Raw genomic sequence first — 21,048 nt, 5'->3', positions numbered from 1 at the left:
GTTCAAGGCATACAACCCATGTATTAAATAGAGGAAAGCATCCCAAGACCAGGGATGCAGTTAAGGTGTCATGGCCTTGGGTGCTTAGCCTGAGAAATTCCAGAGCCGTGTGGCCACAGTGTGAGTTCTGGATGCTCCTTCACAGCTAAAGAGTCTGGCTGCACCGCCTGGTGAGCATAGCAGCAGTGTTCCTAGCATACAAACCAGCTTCCCCCGGGGGTCATTTTAGCTAGCATCTGGGCTTCTTGTATAGAGCAGGACTTTAAAAAAAAACAATAAGTGGTATAATTTTTGTGGGCTTGTATCTTTCACATTGTGATTTGTCAGATCCTTTGAAAAGCTGTTCTGACATTAGCGTTTAGGCTGATTATTACAGGTACCTCTGAAAGTGTCTTCTCTGGGGATGTTTGCTTGCAGGCTTGAGGGAATGGGGCTAGCCTTGTGCTGTGGGTCCACTTTGTCAGCTTGAGGTAAATTGGTATCTGTATGATCATCAAGCAGGCTCTAGAGAGGATGAACTCTTCCGATAAAGAAATGGAATCAACATAGATGTGTACAGAGTGGCTTTCATTTTCCATTAAAGTTTTTTGTTTCATTTTAAAATATTCATGAATGGTTTCAAAGTAAATAAGGTTTGGTTCTTAGAGGCCATTAACATTTAACTCATAAGTAAACCCGATTATATTTTAAACAGTGTTAGGACTGAGGATGGTGCTCAACTGGTAGAGTGTTTGCCTAGCACATGCTTATATTCCAACACTCAGGATAGCAGGAAGGTTCAAAATTCAAGGCCATCTTTAGCTGTATGGTGAGTTCAAGGCTAGCCTAGGCCACAAAAAGACCCTGTTTTCATGAATAATCTATGTATGAACATTTTTTCCCCATTAAAAATGCACTGTTTGGCCGGGTGGTGGTGGTGCACACCTTTAAGCCCAGTAGAGGCAGGTGGATTTCTGTGAGTTCAAGGCCAGCCTGATCTACAAAGCAAGTTCCAGGACAACCAGTGCTATTGTACAGAGAAACCCTGTCTTGAAAAAACAAAAACAAATAAATGAAGCATGAACCTAATTGGTCTTAACAATAAAAACCTGGAGTCAGATATTGAGGGTGAAGGCTGAAAGATTAGAGAAACAGAGCACCCAGCCACTAGGGACTTCTTTCTTCTACAAAATCTCAGGCCAAATGGGGGGCCACCGAGATCCTGTCTCCATCTGCCTTATATTCCAGTCTCTACCTCCCTAATGCTGGGATTAAAGGTGTGTGCCACCACTGCCCGGCTCTGTTTCTCTTTTAAACTGGTTCAATCTTGTGTAGTGCAGGGTGGCCTTAATCTTTCTGCTTCCTCCTCCTAAATGCTAGGATTAAAGATATATGCCACCACTGCCTGGCCTCTGGTTAACTGGTGGCTAGCTTCACCCACTGATCTCCAGGCAAGCTTTATTTGTCAGAACACAAACACAGTAGCATACAACAAACCAAAACCAAAACCAAAAAAAAACAAAAACAAAAACAAACAAACAAACAAAAACCAAAAAACAAAAACAAAAACAAAAACCCAAACCCTAAAAACAAAACAAAAAACCCATTAGAAAATAAAAGTCTAACGCAATTGTTCACCTATCCACATTCTGCCTTGAAAATGAATTGCTTGTTTTTGCAGTATGGGAGACTGGGCATGCTGGGCAAGCACTCTATCAACTGAACTACATCCTCAACCCTCACATGGTTTTTAAAAAATACCCATTTACTTATGGGTTAAATGTTAGTAACCGCTAAGAACCAATATTTTATTATTTTACTGTAGATCTATTGCTCTCTCTCTCTCTGGTTTGGTTTTTCAAGACAGGGTTTCTTTGTGTACGATCTGTAGACTAGATAAGGCTGTAGACTAGTTAAGGCTGGCCTTAAACTCAGAGATCCGCCTGCCTGTGCCTCCTAAATGCCGGGATTAAAGGCGTGCACCACTGCTGCCTGGCTAATCTTTCTTAAATTTAGGTACATGTGATCTACTTATTATATATGTGTATAGTTAGATATAGTTAAGTCTCTAACACACATATATTATAAATGTATAAGTGTGAATTCTAAGTGTATATCTTTCCCATATAGTCATATACCACAAAAATGTTTAAAATGCAAAAAAGAAAAATCTTTGATTCCTCTGTTCTTCAGTCAGTCCTATCCATAGAAGTGTTTTTCACTGTTTAGCATAAATGCTGCAGTATATGTAAGAATGTTTGTGAGTACAAACACCCTTTGTTTGTGTGTGTTTGCTCAATGTTATGTGCTAAGTTGTATTTCCCATTGTGTATATGAATGTGCTATGTGTATGAGTGTGGTCACACAAGGACCAGGGTGTCAATGTGGAAGTCAGAGGACAGCTTTTGGGAGTCTGTTCTCTCTTCTACCAGGGCTCCTGGAATCAAATTCATGTCATCAGAATTACAAGGCAAGCATTTTTACCTCATTGATCTTTAAACTCAGATGTAGCCCAGGCTGGTTTCTACTTTGAGATTCTCTTGTCTCTACCTATTCCTTATACCCTACTGGTGTGCTACTACACTTAGCTCTTTTGATTTGTAACGTAGGCTGGTCTCAGACTAGTTATGTTTCTGAGGATGACCTTGATGTCCTAATCCTTCTGCCTCTGCCTCCTAAGTTCACCACTTCACTCAGCTCTGTTGCTTTGCTAGGTGTATCTAGATGTCTTTTATGGCCAGCACATGTAATCCCACCCACTTCTCTCTACCTTTCTGTTTTGAGGCGTCACTGTGTGCTTTGAGGAGAGGGTATTAACTTACTGATGAATATACATAGGAGTCACCAGAACACTGGTTTCTTCACGGTGTTTGAGAGTTGGAGGTAACCTTGTGTACCATCTTACTGGGGATTCTTGGGATTTGTGGAAACTGAGCAGGGCAGTGGTGGCACACACCTTTAATCCCAGCACTCAGAAGGCAGAGGAAGGCAGATCTCTTGGGTTTGAGGCCAACCTTTTCTCCAGTGAGTTCCAGGACAGTCAGGGCTACACCATGAAACCTTGTCTTGAAAAACCAAAGGAACAAACAAAACCCTGTGGAAATCTCGAGGTGCAAGCTGACAGGTGGAGACAACTGCTCTGCACCTCCACATATGCTTGTAGTTTGTGATAGCGCTATAGGGTTAGCCCCTCAAACCCTGTCTACATTCTCTAAAGTGATTTCCACCCAGAAGAGCTGTAGAGCAGGCTCGCAGCTATATGAACTGCATTGCTGAGAATATCCAAGACAACTTGATGGCTCCATAGGGTTCAAACCCCATTTCTCCTCCACTACTTAGATGTTTCTAGTTGGCATGTAGGATACATTTGTCTTACAAATTTGAGGGCCTGTCCCTCTGTCACAGAGTCAGTTCAGTCAGTGTAGCAAATGTGGGGTATCTCAGAAGCTATTCCTTAACGGGTAAAGCTACAAGAATTTAACCATTTGTGGAAAAGACAGCTAGCCCCAAATTTAATTCATCCTTCACTCAATTTCCAGCTAGTTGAACCCCTTGAATGTCTCTGTTACTGTTCCCTTATCATTTGGCACAAGGAGCAGAATTTGGAGTGGAAGGAGGTGGTGGCAGTACGAGCAGATTGCAGTTTAAATAGTTCCATTTCATAGGCTTTTCGAAAGCACAGCCATGTGAGTGCATTGCTGGGATCCCTTCCAGAACTTTGCAAGGGGCAGAAGCAAGAGAGGAGCTCTGAAGCATTAACTTCATCTTCTAGAACAAGCCTGCCTTTGGAAAGTCACATGGCATGAATCTGCAGCCCCACCATGTGCTGGCTCAGAAGAGTACTCTTCTAGGAAGGCCTTAACTGTTTACATTCATGTTCCTGGTAATGTAGGGCTTTCTCACTTTTTAAAAAGTATGAATAGAGCTGGCATTATTACTCTGTGGGTTGCTGCCAATCTGATGACCCGAGTTCAGTGTCCAGGTCTCACATGGTGGAAGAAGCCTACTAACTCCCACAAGTTGTGTCCTCTCTCTCTCTCTCTCTCTCTGAATGCAATGAAATTTAAAAAATTTAATGTACCAATTAATATAATAGCTCTCCTTTCCTTTGTTTTGATGCCGACAGTCACAGCTACATGTAGCATGAATAATAAAAACCCAGAGACAGATATTGGGGTTCAAGCTGAGGATCAGAAAAGCACAACAGCTCTTACCTGTACCAAGACTGAAATGGAGATCCTGTCTTCCCTGTGACTGGAAACTGAATTTCACCTGAGACCCTTTACTTCTTCCTCATATACCTCTCCAGTGCTGTGATTAAAGGCATGAGCTCTGTTTCTCTTTTAGACTGATTTACTCTCATGTAGCCCTGGGTGATCTTGAACTCACAGAGATCCATCTGCCTTTGCCTCCTGAGACCTAGGATTAAAGGTATGTACCACCATTGCCTGGCCTCTGTGGCTAGCTAGTGTGGCTAACTTTGCATTCTGATCCCTAAGTAAGCTTTATTAAATCCTAAACAATATATTACCACAGCCATAGGTAGTGGAAACCTGGCAATCTTGTCAATATCAACTTACGAATCAACTTTTATAGATCAGCCAGATCCTCCTGATAAGCAAAAGCTAGTTTTCCTCATTTACCCTTCAGACCTGTCAAGCTTTTCACGTGTGTCTTTTGCAAAGTTGCTGCCAGTTCAGTGGTTTAATTCTTCGGTTGCTTTGACACTGGGGGCTCCTAACACAACTGGCCAAATCTTTCCTCTCTCATTGTTGGTTAGCAGGTGGCTTATTTCACAGGTGATTTTTAGATTCACTGTGCTGGAAGAGTTTGTGGCATATTCTGTGCCTATTCTCATCTCCATGCCGCTCCCCAAAATGTACTGCTGATAATAGCAGAGCTTTAGAAAACATCTAAATAGCTGTCATTGGGATAGTTTAAATTATTCTGCATATAGATTTATCTTTACATGTAAATACTATGTAATAATTTTAAAAATGTTATTCTTTATTTAGAAATACCTGTGGATTAAGGTATTTCTTACTATTAAGAAAAAGTAGGCTAAAATATAGGATTTATAATAGATGTTTTCTGAGTTTAAAATTATCGTGTATAGATTTTAACATTAAAAAATTTATGTGTTGGGCTGGAGAGATGGCTCAGTGGTAAAGAGCACTGCCCCTTCTTCCAGAGGATTCGGGTTAGTTCCCAGCAACCACATGTCAGCTCACAACTATCTGTAACTCCAGTTCAAGGGCATCTGATGCCCTCTTCTGGCCTCTATTGTCATATAAGATGAAAAAAAATTAAATGATGTGTTTTTGTGTGTGCCTATGTGAGTTTATCTGTGGCACATATGTGTAGAAGCCATTGGGGCCTAGAAAGTATCAGATCCCCTGAAGCCTGAGTTATAGGCAGTTTTGAGCCACTTGATATGGGTGTTGGAAACTGAATGAACCCTGAATTCTATACAAGAACAGTTATCACTCTTAACTGCTATCACTCCAGTCCCATTAACATGTTTCATTGTGTATATGACTTATACTGTTTTGTAATTTTTTTGTTGGTATTTGGAACACATTAAGGTAACAAAACAATCAGTTGTCACTTTGATAGGAAGTAGTAGAGTAAGGCAGCAAGAAGTCAAGACTGAGGCCCTGGTCGTGGCTATGAATCCTGGCCCTGCCTCTTGTTCCCTTAAAGACTTCTGCTTCCTTAACTGTAAGATGGGGCTAATGCCTGTCTTGTAGGCTTGTGTTAATGGTAATCCGAGAAATTCCTATATAGTACTTTATTCTTGGTAACAAGTAAGTAGCAGGTACTGCTTGCTAATAGTAGCTATATTATGAATGAGGTTCCCCTTAGTGTATTATCTATTTCTGGATAATTACTCCCAAAACTTGGTGGCCTGGAACAGTAGTCCTTTGTTTTCCCCCCACTTCTTCTGGGGATCAACAATTCTAGAGTGGGTTAGCTGTGGTTCCTTTCTGTGCTCCTAGACAGGATGTTGGCTTCCACTGTATCTTTCCACCTGGCTGTCACTCCATAGCAGTGTAACCCCAGAGGAGGGGAGAACAAGTCAGCCTCTACAGTGACTTCTGACACAGGCTATAGAAGCAAATAGCTCAGCCCTTTGTTTTGTGCCACAGGAGGAAGAATAAAAATATCAGGGAGGTATGGGGCCAGTTTGGAGGCCGAATCCCACACTTCCATTGCCTCTGGCAACCTGAGATCTAAACCTAAATCAACCTAAATAAACCTAAATAAACCTAGTTCTTTTTGTCATAGATGGATGGGATTGCCCAGGCTTACCCCTAGGCCTTCCTCTTTCTGACTGTTCTCACCCTGGATGCTAGTCTGTATCCCAGCCTTTCTTCCAGCCTGTTGATTATTTCAGCCTTAGCATGTCCCAAACCAAAGTTCTGACCTTCCCTGTTCATTTCTGGCAGGCTGTAGGATTACATTGGTCTCATTTCTTTTCACATGTCATTATCAAATCCCACGAGTTTTTCCCTGAGCATATGTCTAGAATTCTTACCCCTGCTCACCCTCTGGGTTGTCACCTTCCTGTTCTGTGCCACCCTCCCCTTCAGGTTATTGCAGAGGCCCTCCACCTGTTCTCCAGCCTCTGTAGTGGTCCTCTCCCTGCTGTCGTCTCCCTACAGGAGACTCAAATCATATTCTACCTAAATAGTGTTTCCCTGGTAATGGAAGGGGGGGGGTTCTCCCAAACCTTGGCTCTATGCATCTAGCCTTCCTTCCTGGTGCTCACCATGCTGCAACCCTGGAGAGTGTGCTCCTGGCAGCTTCCCCTCTGGGTCTTCTTTTGCTTCCCCTACCCCTTTGGCATCCAAACTTCCCAAGGCCACACAAGTCTACCGCCTCTACTAGCTGCCTGCTGGCATCTTCATTCACCTCCTGTGCTTTATTCTTTCTCTCTTTTAATCAATTTGACTTCTTTTAACTTCTGAACATCATTAATTATTAGATCACAAGCAGGGATTCTTGTCTGTTGTATTTATTGCTGTAATGAGTGACCTATTACATTTGCATATTCATGAACCATTTTTATTTTAAAAATGTAGGTGTTACCTTTCCATCCAAATGTGGTTGAAGTTATGGTACCAGAAATATTTGTAACTCATCAGCACAGTGTTCTATTTCTTGTCCAAGATAGTAGATCCTATTACAAGGGTAAAAAAAAAAAAATCATTTCGTGTTTCCCTTTTGTGAACTGAGTTGATGCAAGTTAGGCATGTATTTCAGACGGAGAATTAAGGTCTGTGTAGTATGTGCTTAGAGATCCATCTTATTTACTTTGTTTCATCTTCTATTGGATTAAGAAAACTTGTATCTATTATGAGATGCTTGGCCATCATGCTACACAGTAGAGCTCTTGAGCTAATTCTTAAATGAAATTTTGTATCCCTTAACAAACAAGACTATATCCTGTCTGTTGATTTGGATAGAAAAGCAGGCTGACCATGTAGGTTAGGAAAGGTGGGTGGTTTGACAGCAGGAACGGCAGAGCCAACTTTCCTTTTATAGGGAGAGTCTGACAAATTCAGGAAGGGTAGGTGAGAGGTTATTGTGGCTCACCAAGTCCTCTGTTGGCTCTGTGTACATAACAGCACTTGATGCCATAGGAGTAGAGGGAGGTGGCCTGATACTGTTGTCTAACACTTAGACAGAATAAAAGTGGACTAAAATCATGTCTGGCAGGGAAAACCACAGGGAGGATTTGGGGAGGAAACATTGTCTGGAAGGTTGGCAAGGTGTGAATGAGACTTGGGAAAGAAGGGCAAAAGCTGAGGCAGAACTTCTACATTTTGAACCACCCCAAGGGAGTGCTGCATTGCTGGTTCTAGAGGGCCTTGGAACTCTTACCTCTGCTTCATTGACCTGCGTCTTGGGTGGAGTGGGGCTGGATCTGGTAAAGGATTAACATGGATAACTTTGTCAGTAGAGGCTTGGGACCCAAGGCTGATTAGGCATTAGTTATTAAGGGCACCCTTTCTTGGGGGGCATTAGCATAGCCTGGGACCCCCGTCTTCTCCTGGACTCTAGATGTTCATATGGTCATATCTACTGGTATGTATCTCTTTTGTTTTATTATCTTTGAATTTGGGGGGCACAATGCTAGAATGTTACTTTGGCTTTTCAGAAGAAATTGATTCTATTCAAAAATTTAAATGTTTATTTTTTCTTAAAGTAAACTGCCAGCCCACCTATTGATGAAATCCAGTAGACCCACTCCCAAAAGCATAGGAGCTAATGAAGATGGCCTCTTTGTCTTTAGTATGTGAAAGGTGAAGAGAAGCTGGGCAGCTTCCTTTTAGGGACTTTAAAGGGATAGCTAACACGCTGTAGAGATACCTCCTTTCTTCCTTCTTCCAGAGGACCAAAGGGCCTGGAAGAGCCACACCATGCGTGGCTGGTTTCAGTAGAGCAGTGGAGGGACCTTCACTGTTTTCGTTAGGAACTTGACCTCTCATTCCAATTCCTCTACCTGTTCCTGCCTACAAGTTGAAGCTAGTCATGTTTCTGTCAGACACATTGCTCTCTGCAAAGGAGAACCCAGCTGCTGTATACTGTTCAGTTGTATTTAAAAACACAGCAGGCATGTGTGTCCATAGATGTGTACTAAATATATACATACATGTATGTCCAATTTTCTTGCTAGATTTTGGCTCTGATTGCATTCATCTGCATCGAGACCATCATGAAGTGTTCCCCATGCGAAGGCCTCTACTTTTTTGAGTTCGTAAGCTGCAGTGCATTTGTGGTGACTGGGGTCTTGCTGATTCTCTTCAGTCTCAACCTTCACATGAGGATCCCCCAGATCAACTGGAATCTGACAGTGAGTATGCTGCTTGGTGCTCATGGAGAAGGGAATCTCTCCTGTCATATGTAGCTCTAGTTCATTTTGGTACTTAAACACTCCCTCATAACTCAGCTGTGAAATTTTAAATTTCTTTACTGGGTTGAGTAAAATTACACAAGTAAAGTGAATCCTAACTCAAACTCAGTGGTCAGACATCATAACAAAATTGTGTTGGTCCGTAGTTGAGCGTTGGTGGCTCACACCTTTAATCCCAGCACTTGGGAGGCAGAGGCAGGAGGATCTCTGTGAGTTCGAGGCCAGCCTGGTCTCCAGATCAAGTGCCAGGATAGGCTCCAAAGCTACACAGAGAAACCCTGTCTCGAAAAAAAACAAAACAAACAAACAAACAAAAAAATTGTGTTGGTCCTTTCCAGGATGTCACTTATCTGGAGGTTATGTTGCTATTTGTAGAATGTGGGAAAGAAAACAATCCATTCCCATAATTTTCAGACTGGACCCTAGAGCCATTTATGAAGATATTGATTCTGGCAGGTATAATGGTTCACACCTGTAATCATAGGTCTTTGGAGGCAGAGATGGGAGGATCACTGCAAGTTCAAGGCCTTCATGGTCTACAAAAGGAACTAGACTTTCTGGGTTATATAACAAGACCTTGTCTCAAAAACCAGCAAAATATGATTCTGAAAGAATTGACAATATGAGTAAAAGCACCAGTGACTTGCAGATCCCAAGAGTGCTGTCAAATACAGAGCCACTGAGGCTCCAAGTTTGACTGGAAGGTCTGCAGAGGGAATTCGTCCTCTCTCAGTGCCTTGGATTCTGAGTCTCATTTGGACCCTCTTGTCAATTGGCCTGATATACTCAGAACTTGTCAGTCCCAATTTCCTGAACTTTGTTGTTTTTATTTGTCCTTGAATGAAAATAATTTTTATGTCATGGTTTCTTGCTCTTGCTTTGTAGATGAGCATGTATAAGGTCAGAGGGAGTCACTGAGGGAGGTACTCCAAAGTGCAAGAGTGCCTCATGCTCTCTACTTGTGAGGGAACCCAGAGGCATCAATCACATCACGACTCTGGGAGAGTGAGGAGGGTTAGCTGTACATCCCCTGCCCTCACTCAGGGCTGCAGCCCATACACCCTCACCCTAGTGTCATGGAAACCCCAGCGTAGCTCTGACTCTTGCTGGTGCATGGTTCCTGCAGGTGCCTGGGGAAAGGTGACTATGTGGGAAGAAACGGGAGCTGACTGTGTGTGTAGTGGGACTGCTGTCATGGTATGTCCTGGGACATGAAGCAGGGAAGGTCTTTCTGTGTTGTTCCAATGGACAAAAGACAAAAGGGGTGTGGTGAGGGTAGGTATTGCTTAAAGGAGGTACTGATTAGAAAAGTTAATGTCAGTTGTAAATTCAGCTGGTTTTGTTGTAGCCTTGAAAGTAGAGGAAAATTATATGCTAGGCTTTATTTTATTTTTGAAATAGGATCTCATGTGTATTCTAGGTTGGCCCTTAATCACTATGTGACCAAGGATGATCTTGAACTCCTGATTTTCCTGCTGCCACCTCTCAAGTGCTGAGATTATAGGCAAGCATCAACTTCTTCAGGTCACTGTTTGGGCAAGTGCTCCTGGTTATGCATTGATTTGGTAGATCCAGGCAGAATTGTGCCTGTGTTAGCAGTTACTGGTGTGCTAAATAATATGATAGCTGGTAGTCAGCTCTGAGCAGAGCCCATGCTCCCTGCTTTGTAGCTTTTCTCTAGCCCATTCAGAAGCTCAGTAGGAGCCCTGGCTTCTGGGTTTGTGCTACACAGGTGTGTGCTATTAAGATAGAGTGTTGGCAGAGTGTGGTGGCATGTGCTTTTAATCCTAGCACTTGGGAGCCAGCCAGATCTCATTGAGTTTGGTCCTGGTCTACATAATGAATTCTAGGCCAGCCAAGGCTATATAGTGAGACTCTGATTCAAAAATAAAATATTTAAAAGAAAAGAACGAAAAATAGAAGGAAAGAAAGAGGAAAAAAAAATCAGCCTCTGGGAGTCAGGCTAGACCTGAGGGACCTGCCAGTGTTGGTAGTATAGTCAGCCAGCCCCGTAAACAGATTAGATTTTCTCTGCAGTTTCTGCTCCAATGAAGCTCATTGAGGCCTATGAGGTATGACCCAGGAGACTGAGGACCTGATGCTAGAGCAGGAAAAACAGAAGTGCTGGTTAATGCCTAAAGAAGCACCCTAGGTGTAGGCCAGACACTGTGTTTGGCTCATCCATTTGCTTCCCAGAACAATGCGAGGAAGAAGGGATTGCTATTACCACTTTAAACACAGAGAAACAAAATGGCTTGTCTCATTGGTTAGGTCCCGTGTGGCAGTGACTCCTAATCACTGTGTTACCATCCTTTCTACAAGGAAGGCAGCAATTACATTTATGTAGCAATAGGTTAGTAACCTCACTCAGTTTGCATAAAGCTTATTGAAAATCCTCAAGGCTTTGGTGACATAGAAGCTTGAAAGTCTATTAATATTAAAAAAGTATGTTTTCAATGTATGAATGCCATGTTTTAGATGTCATACAGGAAAGAGAATCCTGGGAGGTGTTCCATTTTCAGTACATTTGTATTCTTGGGAAACTTGACCTAATCTAAATGATATGAAAACCTTTTTTAAAAGGTGACATTAAGCCAGGCATGGTGATACACACCTTTAGTGCCATCCCTTGGGAGGCAGAGGCAGAGGCAGAGGCAGTAGGTCTCTTAATTCAAGGTGAGCCTGGTCTACATAGCAAGCTCCAGGACAGACAAGGATGCATGCCTCAAAAACTAAAGTAAAAAGATGACACTAGAAGGCTGTGGGTAGCTCAAAGGTAGGCTGTTGGTTTGTATATGTAAAAGACCTGGGTTCGATGTCCAGCACTGCAAGTGAATAAATTAACCCAAACTCTGACTAGTAAGCAGTGTTATCAGTTTTGGTTGCTCTTTAGTCAAGACTTGGTAACACAAGAGAGGTAAAGGTGTATTGGAAGCCATTACTACTCTCTTCCTCTTACAGTGAGCAATATCCCTGTGACACTGAGACTGAGGCACAAGAGAAATGAGCTTCATGGGCCTTAGTTGGAAAGTTCTTCGGTTGCTTTGCAAATGATTGTATTTTTTTCTTTTTCTTTAGGATTTGGTCAACACTGGACTCAGCACTTTCTTTTTCTTTATTGCCTCAATTGTACTGGCTGCTTTAAACCACAGAGCCGGAGCAGAGATTGCTGCTGTGGTAAGCAGGCTAGATTGGTTTAATTAGGCTGAGTTTGCAGCTTCTGAGACTTGTTCTCCTCTGTCTCCTGGCATGTGCCCTATTCACCCTCCTTAAAGTGTTTCCTATCCTGGCCTTGGGAGTACAAAGAGATGGGGGGTGGTGGTCAGATGTCAGAAAGGGTTCATTCTCAATGCTCTTTTTCTGCCTTGCTGTTGATTTATAAAGAACAGGTATCACTTTTGTGATGGGTGAGGGTGGGTAAGAGGCTTTAAAAAAAACAAAACACTGAAATAGGGACAGCAAGATGGTTCAGCAGGTAAAAGGCCCCAGCTCCCACATGGGCAGAGAGGACTGACTCCTACAAATTATTCTCTTATATCCACCCATGTGTCATGGTACACAACCCCAACACACAAGATAATGAATAAATGAATGTAAGAAGCAATTTTTTGAAAACCATGAAACTGACTGCACTTCCAACATGATCAGGAGATCCATCACTAAATAGTTAAAACCCTACTTTCTCTTGCCCGGTGCTGCCCAGATGAGAGGCAGTAGGGGGTGTGGTGATACAGAACATGGGCTTGGTGGCTCACTGTGGGGTTCTCATGTGAGATTCTATTCTTTCTATGTCATATTTGCTCTACATTATATTTTTACTTTTGGAACCAGTGATCATGAATTGCATGCAGTAAAAGAGGTACTTTTGTGATTTAAAAATAAAAAAAGTTTAAGGCCAGGTGTGGTGGCGCACACCTGTAATCCCAACACTCAGGAGGCAGGTTGGTTGCCTTAAATTTGACATAGAAAGTTCTGGGTCAGCCAGGGTTGCATAGTGAGAACCTCAAAATAATATAGTAATAACAATAATATTAATAAATATTTTAAAAAGATAATGGGCTGGAGGGCTGGAGGGCTGGCTTAGTGGGTAAAGTGCTTGCCATGTAGACATGAGACCCTGAGTTTCAATTGCCAGAACCCATGTAAAGCCGGATATGGTAACAGGTACATCTATAATCCCAGTAGTCTTAAGGCAAGATGGGGAGAGGGAAATCCCCATAAGCTCATGGGCTCATCTAGTGTTAAGAAGAGAACTACATGACATAAGACAGACGTACAGGGCTGTAATAGCCAGTGAGGTTCTTGGTCAGTCCCCTAGTGAGCCATGGGTAGGTGTTGAGTCTGGCTAGTTAGATCTACCCTCCTTGTTTTCCATGCCCAGGGCATCTATGCATGGCCCAAGGCAAGAAACCTTGTCCTAAACTAGAGGATTGATACCCAAGGCTGTTTTCTGACCTCCAAATGCAAGACACCCCTGACCCCCCCAGAGACAGATAGATAGATAGATAGATAGATAGATAGATAGATAGATAGATAGATAGATACTAAATAAACAAACCAGGCAGTTTTGGAGCATACTTTAATCCCAGTACTTGGGAGGCTGAGGCAGGTGCCTGGTCTACAGAGCAAATTCCAGGACAGCCAGGGCTACAAAGAGAAAACCTGTCTCAAAAACAAACAAAACCAACCAAAAAAAGAAGAAAGAAAAAGAGAGGAAATAGATTTAAAAGACTCAAAAGACCTCTTAGTTGTCTTCATGCCAGCCTAGCTTTTTTGTGGGTCACATGGCTTCAGCCAGGTAACAGCTATGCAGGTAGGGCTGGGGATATGGTGCTGCCGGAAGGCGCTGCACACAGCCTGAGACAACACTCAGCTTCAGTGCTCATGCTCAAGGGTAAACTGTGACTGTGTATTTTAGATATTTGGCTTCTTGGCAACAGCAGCCTATGCAGTGAGCACATTCCTGGCCGTGCAGAAATGGAGAGTCAGCCTTCGCCAGCAAAGCGCTAATGACTACATCCGAGCTCGCACTGAATCCAGAGATGTGGACAGTCGTCCTGAGATCCAGCGCCTGGACACATGAGAACCTTCTGGAGTCTCTTCCCACTGCCCTCACACCCATTCTTCTAATCAAGTTTTCTTTCTCTCAGCACGTCAGATTTTTGTGTGATCCAGTTGAATTTTGTCCTGTTTGGTAAAAATTCACTTTGGGAAAGGGTGCCTGGAGTGGCCTAGTGACTGATTTGTGGTGGCCTGAAGAGCCCAGGTCCTCCAGCATTGGGTGCCTGTGGGAGCAGCAGACTTCTTTGATTGTTCTAGGTCTTAACTGTCTGTCTCAGAACACATGGTCTCATTTGACTCTGAGCCGACCAGTCATGTGTATTTGTGATGAGTCAAAATTTTATGAAATGGCATTGAGAAGGGAGCTAATGTCACAAGATAGAGGTACAGGGCTGGAACTACCAGTGAGGTTCTTGGGCAGCCCCCTATCGAGCTATGGGTGGGTGTTGAGTCTGGCTGGTTAGATCCATCCTCATTGTCTTCCATGCCCAGGGCATCTAGGCAGCCAGCATGGGTAGGTCTTGGAGGGGCTTGGCGAATGGATGTGCTTCTGTGACCTCCTTGCCAGGTCTTTATGTTGCAGGGACAGGGAAATGTAGTGTCTTGTGGGACCACTGACTCACAGAACAGTGACCATTTGTCTCCTACCCTGCTGAGAAATCGCTTGATTCTCCCACAAATGAATCACCTTCCTGTGGTCCATATTCACTCCCCGGGATAAAGGATCATCATCTTTGCCAGTCCCCTGCCTACCTTACATATTTTGAGGCTGAATTGCAGTTTTGGCCCCTTTACCTTCTTAGGTGAAAGTTGCAGAAGAAACAGTCCTTCCACTAGCCAAGGCACTTGCTCACTTGCTGGCCTCAAGGATCACGTGTGTGTGTGTGTGTGTGTGTGTGTGTGTGTGTGTGTGTGTGTGTGTGTGTGTGTGTGTGTTACAAAATGGCACACTCGAACTCACACTTCTTTTATATAGACATGTGTAATTCTCTGAATATCCAAGACAAGCTCTAAAGGGATTCAGAGTCATTTTATCTAGGATTTGAAAATACTTGAATTTGTTCCAGGACACATCTTTCCACAGATATGCCATGAGGCACTGTTGTCATTTTGGGTGCCTGAGTGTCCTAACTATGAGCACCGGTCCTGGAACTTGTTAGGAATCCTAGTTACATCTGGCTTTTGGATTGGTTCTTGATAAACTGAAGATTATCTTGGTGGTGAATGAATTGAGCAGGCCCCTATGATGCTGTAATTTTGTTGTTATTGTTGTTAGAGACTAATTATAATTTTTTTGGAAAATTGTTTTAACATGTCAGGTTCTTACTCTGAACTGTTGATGTTTACAGACCTTGTTGTAGCTCTAATAATATTTTGTGTGTACCCTGACCAAGGAGAAGACACGGCTGGTAGAAAGATATTGCAATAGTAGGGAGCCCTCACTATCTCCCACTGAGACTGTTCACATCCTGAGCAGTTTCCTTTGTAGTTCATAAGCCAGAAACGGTGGCAAGGCTGGGGCAGGAAAGTCTGGGGAGGTGCCCCCGTGTGCCATGGCTCTGCATCATTCAGGGAAGAGCGGTGTTGTATGGTTGAATAGCTAAGAGGGGCTATTGTCAGATACCACTGCAGGGCTCAGGAGTCCACAGGAAACAGGATCAGGCTATATCTGATTGGGGCAGGGGAGTACTACGGACTGGCTCCCTAAACCCAACATCTAGTGTAATCTAGTTCTGCTGCAGTTCCATATTGGCAGTAGTCCAGGTCATGTGTTCAAAGGACAGCTAGTCTGGCGTAACTCCCCTCCCTGTTTCTCTTCTCCAGAGGACAGTCTGGGTCTGGCCCTTGCCCAGTTCCTGATAGAGATGTCTGTTCTTGGCTGTCATGAGTCAGTCAGTCAGTACACCTTGTGTTTTACCAACTTTGAACCTGTTGTATGTTGTGATATGGGGGAGTAGATGACATCTGGATTTTTATCTCTTAGTTTTACATGGTTATTTTGCATGTGTTGAGTATGTCTACACAATCAAAATTGGGCTTCTCTCTCTTGGAGAATTCCCTTTAAAATAGGGTGACAAAGACTTGGCCTGTATCAGATGGGGCCCACTTGGAAGGACCACCCTGAGCTTCATCATGTTACTAGGTCTCAGGAAAAGGCCACCTTTGAAGTGAGCCAGAAGAAAGAACCATTCAGACTGGATGGCTGCTTATTTCCCAAGTCATTTCAATAAAACCATTTTATCAAGTGCTGAAAGGAGGCCTTCTGAAAGTGTTGTCAGCTGAAAGAACTAATCCTGAGGCCCATTGAGACCGGGAATACTGAGATACGATAACAGTGGTGGTGTTTTAGGGCCTGAAAGACTTGAGAGTTAGTTGCATCTTAGTGTCAGAATTGCTATCTTTGTAATTATTTATATCCCAGTAACTATTTAATATCCTTTGTGCTATGAAGCTTCCCCGTGGCTTTTTATATGTATTTCCGTGTACTATTTAACTTGCTCCCATAGAGCCAGAAGTGGCTTATGCCCCTTCTAATAGCGTGATGCACAGCCCCACTCTTCTACAACCAGTGTGGTGAGGAGAAGCCATGAAGGGAATATGGTTGCCTCAGTGAATGCAAAGACACCTATATTCTGTGCAAACAGAAGATAATGTAGATTTGAAGTTTTTAAATAGCCTCTGCAAATTGCAAAAAAAAAAAAAGCATATTTTTTGTGTTTATTAAGTCTACTGTGGACCAATGTCTCTTAGGTTTTGGGCATTTTAAGTCACCCTTAGATTTTTCCATTTGCCTATGGGATGAACTGACTTTTGAGTTGGAGCAAAACTCAAAGGGAAGTACAGTTGTTGGGAACATCTGGTATGGTCATGGAGACGTGGGGTTGAAGTCCTCCCACATTTGGTAGTTTTGATGGATGTAAACACTGACATCCTCAGAGAACATGTATTTTGGCGCTGTGTCTGTTGACTGGGTGTCATCCACCACTACGCTCCTCTACCCTCCCTGCCAAAGGCACAGAGGGTAAGCCCTTTTTCCTTTTGAATGGAGAGACAAGAAACCTAAAGACACTTATTGGCTTCCAGAAAGGATGAACACTATGATGGAATGAATTCTCATCAGAGAATTTTCATTTAAAGTAGATAGCCATGCAGGGCAGATTGCTTTTGTCTACAAAAAAGGCAAGAATTCAGTAAACTGCCCACACCCAGTACCCACATCTTTCTTAGCAATATGCTAAAGTATCAGAGTGGGCAGAACCTGGGCACAGGGAAACCAGCACGGACCACTCTGGTCCTTGTGCAGTGAGCACTTGGCCCTGGGGTCCTTTTACAGGCCCCTGGTTGGAAGGCTCATACCGTGGGCAGACCTGGTACCCCTGGCTTCTACCCTAGGCTGGATGCTTCTGAAGAGAGTTTCATGGCTCACCTGAAAACGTTTCTTCTCTTTTCAAGTTTCTAGTATCTTCTTTTTTTTTAGTGGTTTTTTTAGAAGTTTTTCTAGTGGTTCAGGCTGTCTTAGAAGAAATGAAGGTCTAACTCTCTTGTCCCTGCATGTATGTGAATTCTTGCTTGCCTTGAATGAGTCTTGGCTAGCTCTGTGTAGCCAAGTACTGTACTATACAAGTAGCCAAGTACTGTACACAAACTGTACTATTTGGAGGAAACTCCTTGCCTGTCTATGAGGTGGCCTGAGGATTCATTCCTGCCCATGTCAGATTCCTTGTGGGTCAGTCTTAGGAGCCTGGAGACTTGTGTCTAATTTAGTGACCACGGAGGTGGTTCCTACTCTGCCGTCTGTGTTTAGAATACACAGTAGTCCATGGTTAGTGGACTGACTGCCTTTTCTCAAGGTGTCATCTACATAGCAATAGTGACACTAAGCAGATAGCAGAAGGGGTAGAGAATTGTTGACTAATTCTCAAGCAGGGGGGAGAAAAGCTGCTTCTAGTGTGTTATGTCTCCAGGTACCTTTTAGTTACCATAAAGTTGCATAGTCTAGGGTTTCTCTTGCTGATCTTATCAGCACCTGCCCCGGCTAGGCAGGGGGTTTGGTGAATACAGGTTTGCATGACAGGCCTGGCGTGAGGAGAAGGCTGCAGTAGGAGCAACGTTACAACATAGATGGCACTCGAGGTGCTCATAACCCCTGCTGCCCTGGAAGCATGTCCTTAACTTCCTCCTCTTCAGAAGAAGGAGATTTTATGCTCCCCAAGTGGACTTAAGGGCAAGAGCTGGATGTTGGAGACACCATCCCTGAGTACTGGCATCTGGTCTATGTTTGAGCAGGTGACATCTGCCTCAGGTGCATTCTAGGCAGGATGCAGATCTGACAGGCCCTTCTTTTGGCTTTGTTAACGCCCAACTCCTTAATCTATTGTTTCTCTCATCTTAGCAGACATCTTTAAAAGAAATCAGATCTCTCTGGTTGAGAAAGTAATTTGAAATACTTAACCTAGCTATGCTTCTGTAGCCATTATCTCTGAAAGAAAATACCATCAGTGTTAGATCTAGAATTTTCTTCTAAAAGGGAATGTTCTCTTGAATTTCACGATAGCCAATATAGCATTGGATGTAAATTCTGAGGCTTTGGGAATTTTTTTCCCCTTTCTAGTTTCTCCTATTTAAAAACAAAAAACAAACAAACAAACAAAAAAACCTAAGAAGAAAGTGGATGTGTGGGCTGAGGGGTCACAAGTCCATTGAGCTCAAAGCGTTAGCCACTTGCCTAGGGTAGACTTCAGATTATAGGTCCTTGGACAGTGTATTTGTGTCATTAGTTTACCTTTTTATTCTGAAACTTTTAATTCAGGTGAGGCTTTGATTAAGGGTTAATGTCACATGGAACATGGCGAGTTAGTGGAACTTGTTTGGTTGTAATTATGGTATATGTGTATATGTGGAGCCATTTCAGACAGCCTTGTTAATGGGATGTTGGGCAGGGCCGAGTGGGCTGCTTTTCTTTTGTAATTGTTTCTGAAGAGAGATGCTGCTAATACCTCAGCAAGAATGACCTCGCCCCCTCCAACCGAAGGTAGGGCCAGGCCTGACTGACACCGCTTCCTTCCACTAGCCTGCCTTTGCTTCCCTGTGTTTTCAGAACTGACTTAGCAAGTTTCACAACTCTGTTCCCCTTTTTGTGGCAGTGACCAGGACTACAATTCAGGGCTGAAATTAGCTAGGTCATGGGGCTAGAAAGGGCAAGAGCAAGGGGGATGCTGTGCCCCAACCCACCTGTTCCCAACATTTTCATTCCTAACCCCTTTAAAAAATAATTCAAATCATGATGAAATTGATCCATTTGCCTAAAATCATTGCTTTTTAGTAACTTGATTTTGTTTGACATGGTTCCATCTAGAAGAATGCTAGGGAGTGAAGCTGTCCGTGTATGTTGAAGTTTATAGGAGTTTAGGAACCCATGGCAGAAACACTAAGCTATTTATTACAGTCTGTATTTTTTTTAAGTAGACAATTTTGTCTTTGTATATTTTATGATAATCACTTCACCTTTGGTGCCTTCCATGTCACATAAGCACTCTTTGTCAATCACGGAATTGGGGGGGTATACATTTAGTTAAAACAGAAAACACTATTTTTGTAGCATGATAATGTCCTTTCAATATTGCTTTCCACAATACCAGTCTTGAAATTTGGGCCATTTTCCTCTTAAATTTCCTATGTATTTGAAATTTCAAAGTCAAACTCCCTACAGTAACTCCTCCCATCCTTTGCACTGTGTTCTCCCCACACCGCACTTTGGCTGATTGTTTCTGAGGGTCAGAGGGCATTTCTTTAAAACAAAGTCATGTCCCTGTAATGCTATTTGATATCATTCAACTATTTGTTAGACTAGGAGAGCTGCTGCTTACCAACAATAAGAAAGTGGTTTTGTTTTTTTCAAGTTTCACCTGTGCCTTCCTGTTTGCTGAGTCTGGCAGGAAGTGCTTGCATTGGGCTCCTTGCCCTTTCACCCTAGCCAGCCTTAGGCTGTTCTCTGGCTGTCTCCTAGGAGAGGCTAAGTGCCACTGCTTCCTAGCAGCGCCTCAGCCTTGCTCCGGGGCTCACCCCACTTGGATTCCAGGTAGGGTTATGGATGCCCCTGGTGGATGGCCTGCATTCTGGGTGGCCTAAATGCAGTAGATTCCCTGCTGTGGTAGGCTGGATAAAGCCAGGGAACAGGGTGACCTAGCCACTCACTCTGCTTTCCTGTCCCTGCACCTTGGAGTTGTCTGGGTCAGGAAAAACTTGCTGAGCCATTGCTGAGTAAAGGTACAGATTCTCTGATCCATTAACTTGTAGCTCTTTGTTTTTGTCCTTTTGAAGAGTCAAAACATGTAATTCTGTGAAAAAAAAGTTATCAGGTGGTGAAATGACAGTTTTCTGCCAGGATGGGTCACTGGCACTTGATTTAACTAGCGGCACTTTGCGGGGACAATGTTAATAGTTATCACATTTTATTTGTTGTCTGGTTTTCTTTGAGACAGGGTCTTGCTAGGTAGTCTTGGCTGGCCTTTAACTTGTAGCAATCATCCTGCCCCTTTCTCCTAAATGTTGGGATACAGGAGTATGCCACCGTGCCCAGTTCAAGTTTTTCTTTTTTGGCAGTTTATAGACATGGCTGTGGGCATTCCAAGGTAAAGGCTGTTGAATAAACTGATTTTTGTTGTTTGTAGTACTGAACTTTGCCTCATGGCCCATCTGACGTGGCCATCATGGGTGGGCCTCCCCTGTGCTTGAAATAAGTAATGTGGGAGTCCCATGACATTTGCTCCCATTGACTTGTCCCTGACAGCAGACAAAGCCTCCCACTGCCCTCAGCCTCCCCAATTTCCTTTGAAGGACCAATTTTTCATGGTACTTGTCTTGATTGTTTTCATAGTGTTCAAATCTGTATTTTTGTATGTAGAGGGAAATAATTTTCTCAACACTAATCACTAATGAATACTGTATTGTCATGACGGAGTTCTTGTTTAATAAATGGACATATAAAAATGTTTTAGTCTCTTCTTTCTCCCCAAAAGCTTTAGATCCCACTTTTGCAACAAGTTTGCTTTGGGGGTGACATGGAGTCATAGTCAACAGGCTGTAAC

General features: G+C 43.2%; 1 protein-coding gene across 1 annotated transcript in view; it reads left to right on the top strand.

The window, feature by feature from the left end:
* Cmtm4 (CKLF like MARVEL transmembrane domain containing 4) overlaps positions 1 to 20,952 on the top strand; it is a 49,818-nt gene extending 28,866 nt beyond the window's left edge. Inside the window, exons 2-4 of the mRNA XM_027405740.2 lie at positions 8,663 to 8,839; positions 11,978 to 12,076; positions 13,818 to 20,952. Of these exons, the coding sequence (XP_027261541.1) occupies positions 8,663 to 8,839; positions 11,978 to 12,076; positions 13,818 to 13,982 (441 nt within the window). The 3' untranslated portion in view covers positions 13,983 to 20,952. The remainder of the gene's footprint in view (positions 1 to 8,662; positions 8,840 to 11,977; positions 12,077 to 13,817) is intronic.
* The last annotated feature ends 96 nt before the right edge of the window (positions 20,953 to 21,048 follow it).

Source organism: Cricetulus griseus, chromosome 3 (assembly GCF_003668045.3).
Source record: "Cricetulus griseus strain 17A/GY chromosome 3, alternate assembly CriGri-PICRH-1.0, whole genome shotgun sequence".
Lineage (NCBI taxonomy): Eukaryota > Metazoa > Chordata > Mammalia > Rodentia > Cricetidae > Cricetulus > Cricetulus griseus.
The sequence above is the reverse complement of the archived record's forward strand: the minus strand, read 5'-3'. Positions and strand labels throughout refer to the sequence as shown.